Source organism: Sprattus sprattus (genome assembly GCF_963457725.1).
Source record: "Sprattus sprattus genome assembly, chromosome: 18".
Taxonomy (NCBI): domain Eukaryota; kingdom Metazoa; phylum Chordata; class Actinopteri; order Clupeiformes; family Clupeidae; genus Sprattus; species Sprattus sprattus.
This window is the reverse complement of record NC_137916.1, coordinates 23,693,720-23,700,034: the sequence shown is the minus strand read 5'-3', so window position 1 is coordinate 23,700,034 and position 6,315 is coordinate 23,693,720. Positions and strand designations below refer to the sequence as shown.

Here is a 6,315-nt window from a genome sequence, read left to right as displayed (position 1 = left end):
AAACAGGGTCAAGAAAATCGGAAAATGCTGTGTGAACCGACGATAAAAACAAGTTCCATAAATAAATACCGCTCCATAATGGAGTGAAGTAGCGGAAGAACTAGGTTGCTTGCTAGGAGACAGCCTCAATTTGGACTCCAGCCAGGTTAGTCTGACTGTGAGATGCTAAACCCAGCACAGCACAGCACGGCACATGACAGCACAGCAGAAAAGCAAGAAAGTGCTTCTCCTCTGTCATACACGGTAACAATAGTAAACAAACACAACGCTAAAATGCCATGATCACACACAGTAAACAAAAAATGCCCTCCGCAGCGTCGGGGTGTATGATGTGTCATGTTAATTATTTGTTGAAGGGGGGAGGGGAGTTGCACTGGGGCTGTGCCACTGTGCCATTGCACTCAGAGAGAAGGAGGGGGTGGGGGGCCTTCAGAGGGCTGTGACTCCTCCATCTCTGCTCACTGTGAAGGAGGAGGATGGGGGGCCTTCAGAGGGCTGTGACTCCTCCATCTCTGCTCACTGTGAAGGAGGAGGATGGGGGGCCTTCAGAGGGCTGTGACTTCTCCATCTCTGCCCACTGTGAAGGAGGAGGGTGGGGGGCCTTCAGAGAGCTGTGACTCCTCCATCTCTGCTCACTGTGAAGGAGGAGGGTGGGGGGCCTTCAGAGAGCTGTGACTCCTCCATCTCTGCTCACTGTGAAGGAGGAGGGTGGGGGGCAGGCAGAGGGCTGTGACTCCTCTATCTCTGCTCACTGGGCGTGGCCTTGCTGATAGAGTCACTGGGCTGGACACTCACCCAGGTCTCTGGGGCAGGTGGTTCAGCCTTAAATTATTGTTGCCAATTACTGCAACAATATATATACCCTAAAGAATATAATTAATTGGGTACTTTTGCACAGTCTATTTTAGTACTAATAGCATGTAACATAAACTGCCACTGCCCCACTGATCCAGAGTCACATTCAAAGTCTGTTTCTCTGGCTTCTCTCTCGCTCTGTCTCTCTCTCTCCATCTCTCCGTCTCCCTCTCTCTCTCTCTGTCTCTCCCTCACTCTCTCTCCATCTCTCCGTCTCCCTCTCTCTCTCTCTGTCTCTCCTCCACTCTCTCTCCATCTCTCCGTCTCCCTCTCTCTCTCTCTGTCTCTCCCTCACTCTCTCTCCATCTCTCCGTCTCTCTCTCTCTATCGCTACCTCACTCTCTCTCCATCTCTCCGTCTCCCTCTCTCTCTCTCTGTCTCTCCCTCACTCTCTCTCCATCTCTCCGTATCCCTCTCTCTCTTGCAGTTCGGAGGTCTTTTTTTTCTGCTGTCTCACTGTGGGGGAGTTCAATGACAAATCTCTGTGCTGTTCCGTTCCGTGTGCCTGCCCGCCCGCCCGCCTCCATGCCTGCCCGGGCACCTTGGTGCTGGTAGAGGATGAATGCCAGGCCCTGAGGGGATGCAGGGACTGCAGGCACTCTTTCCAATTAGTCAATCTGCTGATTGCATGGCCCACCTAATCATTATTTAAGAAATGAACTGGTCTCACTCCTTTCTCTCTCTCTCTTTCTTTTTCTCTCTCTCTCATTCTCTCTCTAGTGATCTATGCTAATTTGCCATAAACAGAGAGAGAGGAATATTGATGGGGAGAAGGAAGAACGGAGAGAGTAACGATGTGCCCTAATGCGTCCTGGTGGGAACAAATGCACTTCTACCTCTTATGAGACGAACCCACGTTTCATGCTTTGGGGGCATTTCAATCTTTTATTGATTTACAGTAGTTTGTTGAAAGTCATTTTGTAACTTGGTCTGATCATGAACTGGTAGAAACGCTAGAGACAGGCCGTGCAAGTGCTTAAAAAAAGGACATAGAGAAGACTGGAAATGGGTGGAGATTATTAGGGGGTCTTTTGCCCACAATAGGCTCCGATGCTGAGATCAATAGTTTACATCCAGACTACACAACTGGACTGGCGCCCACTCTTCCAGCAGCTCTATCACTGGGCATGTTCAGTAGAAACTGAAGATAAAACGACGCTAAAGCTGATGTGTCTTTGAGGTTTTCAGGCCCATAATCACAGTGGAGCATGGTACGTCACCTCGGTAACAGTGAAAGGTATTTCAGGGTGCAGTGGGGTCCATTGCAAGTCTTGCCCTGATATAGCACCATGTCCTTCTCTCTGCACTTTGCTAATACTGTACTGAACTGTTTAGGTCCAACACTTGCAAGCAAGTATGGAACGATCTCACTAACCATTTACATGTCATGTTGGTATGTTATCAAGGCAATCATATCACATTATAGATTCCCATGAAAAAGGTAGATTTCAAATCCCCCTTCCTTTGCAATGGGCAGCATCACATTTGGTAGGTGCTTTTGTCCAAAGTGACTTTTAAAACATTTTATATAAAAGTATTTGATAATATAGTATAACAATTATTATATCCACATAATATGTATAACTACATCTGATTATACAGTATATGGCACCTGTGCTACCTGTAACGACCATAACAATCTCACCTGTTCGAAGAACTCATCCATGAAGTGATCCCGGTCGACATGGACGACTTCCTCATCGTCGTCGCTGTCCTTAGCCTGAAAAAGAGGAGTGGGGAGCCATTAAACATCGTGTGTCACACACAGGTACACGTCACAGTCCTTTAGGCCGAATGCCCTGACAGGCCTCGGGTAACCACGTTAAAGGTAAACGCACACCTGGGTTGCTGAGGTGCTGAGCGACTGGACAGAAACTACAGGATATGAAAAAATGTTGTTGCACAGGACCAGACTCATTAATATTTCAACCACTTTTTGCGACTTTTGGTTTTGTCAGTTACAGAATATTACACAACAAAATCATAATACAGTCCATGAACCGGCATTGCCATTTCTGGAGATAGGACAATGCTAAACAAGAGTATGCTAAACCAGAGAGGCTATCAACGCATGTATAGTCCGACAGATCACAAACCTTCACTTTCACACATGAGCAATGGTTTATTTTCATGTGACATTTCTGAGTAGTTTCACATATATATTTCCATGGATTTCTGTGTGGACATTTCCAGTGATGAACCTGGTGCTCAGTGATTTTTAGGGGAATTTAGAAAACGAGTGAAAAAGCACATTTCTCTCAGGGTTGGCACACTCCCACTCGCTCTGTGACATTATTATGAGTGCACCCCCACCCCCACCCCCACAGGACTGATAGCATTTTTTTAAAGAGCTAAAATAATATATATGTGTGTGTGTGAGTGTATGTGTGTGTGCTGAGGAAGCAACACTGGTAAATAGAAGTGGGAGTGAAGGCCTACAGGACTGATAGCATTTTTTTTTTAGAGCTAAAAGATTGGTGGAGACTCAGTCTGCGTCACCAAACCCCCCCCAGGACGCAGCACTCTGCTGACCCTGCTGACGAAAAACAGGCCTGAAGCTAACAAACCCCAGCGCCCTGACTTTGACTAATCCTCGAACTGTCACTGGAGAGACAGAGCCATGATTAGACAGACAGACAGACAGACAGACAGACAGACAGACAGACAGAAAGACAGACAAATAGACAGAGCGAGAGAGACAGAGACAGAAAGCGAGACAGACAGACAACACAGCCTGAGAGACAAGGGGCAAAAGAGACAGACAGACAAACAAACAAATAAATAGGCGCACAGGCACACACACACACACACGCACGCACACACGCACACACACACACACACACACAGACACACAGACACACACACACACACACACACACACACACACACACACACACACACACACACACACACACACACACACACACACACACACATACACACACACACACACACACACACAGACACACACACAGACACACACACACACAGAAATAGACAGACACATAGACAAATAGACAGACACACAGACAGACAAGCAGACACTCTGATTTATTGAAAAGTGTCGCCCGAGGTCCCAGGACACCTGGCATTTATGCTAAAATAGAACACCCATGACCTGGGATCCTCTCAGCCCGCAGCGGTGGACAATGACGAATGGCCGATTGGTTGGCAAACCGACTGGAGGTGTGTGGCTTCTGACATGGGCGCGCATGGCTGCCTGGCACAGAGCAGACCAGCACTCCGCTCACTCACTCACTCATTCACTCACTCACTCACTCGCCTGGTGGGGATATTATGGGATAGCCACCCACCCATTGGACTGTTAGCAGAGGAAGAAGACTGGGAAAAGAAGGGAGGAATGCGTGGATAGAGAGACAACCCAGACACTGTAAATCTTCTGCAGGCAAGCCCCCGCTTGAGAGATACATTTCACTCGAGTGTCTCTCGTTACACGCTACGGATTACAAGCCTGCTGTCTCACTTCTGGTGTCGAGACACTTTACGATTAAACAGAAAACTGTCAAATACACATGACTGTGTGTGGTTAGACTGTATTGTGCCAGTTCATGAATATTCTAACCAAATTAGTACATTAATAATTATTAGAATACATTAAACAAATATGTTCAAAAACCTTTCATAATTGATGTTTTTGTGTCAAACCTTACTATTTCTAATGAAATGTCTACCTGCAAATGCCTAGGGACTATGCTTGTACTATGGTTGTGGCAGCCATGTTGTTTTTAGACGTTGCAGTGGAGTACCCTGGGTTGTATTTATCATTCCTTTATTCCCCCTCCCAGAAAAAGAAGATAACCTCCTCACATCATCTACGTCCCCTCTGGCCTCCGCTGCTAATAATAGAGAAGGAGCTGGTGTTGGGATGGGCCCAGGTTGTCAACAGTGGCTCCTACACCCAGTCAGGCTGCCAGTCAGAGCAGTACAAAATGGCAGCCATATTGGGCATTAGTCCTGAGCAACCTTGTTCACTCAGGACTCAGGAGACGACGTGTCAGGGTAGAAACAGATTTCTCTTTCTCTCCTTTTTTTGCCCATATGGGAGAGAAGGGGGGGTGGGGGGTGGGGGGTCTGTGGGGGGCGAGCAGGAGGGTAAAAAATAGCTGCTAGGCTGGGCTTAGCAGGCCGCAAGGCTGAGCACTGCTGGCTGTGTGAGGGGATTGAGCGCTCAGGCTCTGATTGGAATGGACAGTTAAGTCGACGAAGACTCCAGCTGGGAACCTCGTTTCCCCCCTCACTCCCTCTCCCTCTCCCTCTCCCTCTCCCTCTCTCTCTCTCTCCCTCTCCCTCTCCCTCACTCCCTCTCCCTCTCTCTCCCTCTCCCTCTCCCTCTCCCTCTCTCTCTCTCTCCCTCTCCCTCTCCCTCTCTCTCCCTCTCCCTCTCCCTCTCCCTCTCTCTCCAACGCTGGCTGTTTCTGTTTCTATTTTATTTCTCTCTTACTCACTCTTTGTCTCCCTCTCTATCTCCCCCTATCCCTTTCTCCATTTCTGTTTCCATTCTCTCTCTCTCTCTCTCCCTTTCTATCTCTCTTTTGCAGTCAGTGGGACGATGTTATGCCTTTCTTCTCCTCTCCTCTCCTCTCCTTCTCTGCCGACGAGCACCAGTGTCCTCTATGTGTCTGCCCTACAAGCACATCACACACGCGCACACACAGAGCCTTTGGAGTCTGACGCTGTCAGAAAAGAGAACAGGGATGAAATGACGTTATGTTGTATGTAGGGTTGGGTACCGAGAACCGGTACCAATACGGCACCGGTTCCATACAACCGATACCTACCCGGACCGAAATGCAACGCAGATTTCGGTGCTTCCTTTCGGTGCCTGAGCAGATTTATTTTTTTATTTTTTTATTTAAATTTTTATAATTTAACAAAACTAGCGATAGCTAACGAGATGTAACGTTAGTGGCGTAGATCTTTCTGAGTACGATCTGTATACTTGTTTGTGTTGCTAACAGATTTCGTGGGGAACATATAAAACTGCTCCATCTCCCAATGCAGACTCTCGCCTGTGTCGCTCACGCTGCATTCCATATGGGACTAGTGGAAACGAGATTTGTGTTGAGTAGTTGCCATGGTAATGGGTTGACTTGCGTGTGGTTTCGGTTTCAAGATAAGTGTGGTTGTTCTAAGCAGAAGTTGGATACGCTTTATTAAACGGAGAGCTACCGTCTCATCCAAAGATATTCCTTCTCAATGTGAGTTCTTAAGAGAGCACTCGGACGCTACAATAACATTGCAACAGTCTGACAGCGAAGAGCAGGCAGCCTTGCACAGAGCAAGCACAAACAGAGCTAGCCATCAATATAACGGAGAAAATGTCGAAAGGTAAACGATCAAAAGTGTGGCTGTATTTCGCACAAAAAGATTCAAACAACGCGACGTGCAGCATATGCAACAACAAAATTGCGTGTAAATGGGGGAGAGAACTCAAGAGGC

At 47.5% G+C, this 6,315-nt stretch overlaps 1 protein-coding gene across 2 annotated transcripts in view; it reads right to left on the bottom strand.

The window, feature by feature from the left end:
* stx1b (syntaxin 1B) overlaps positions 1–6,315 on the bottom strand; it is a gene marked incomplete at both ends in the record, with an annotated part of 48,180 nt that overhangs the window by 25,170 nt on the left and 16,695 nt on the right. For both annotated transcript variants that reach the window (XM_080855826.1, XM_080855827.1), the window contains one exon: positions 2,501–2,575. In XM_080855826.1, coding sequence (XP_080711952.1) covers positions 2,501–2,575 — 75 coding nt within the window. The remainder of the gene's footprint in view (positions 1–2,500; positions 2,576–6,315) is intronic.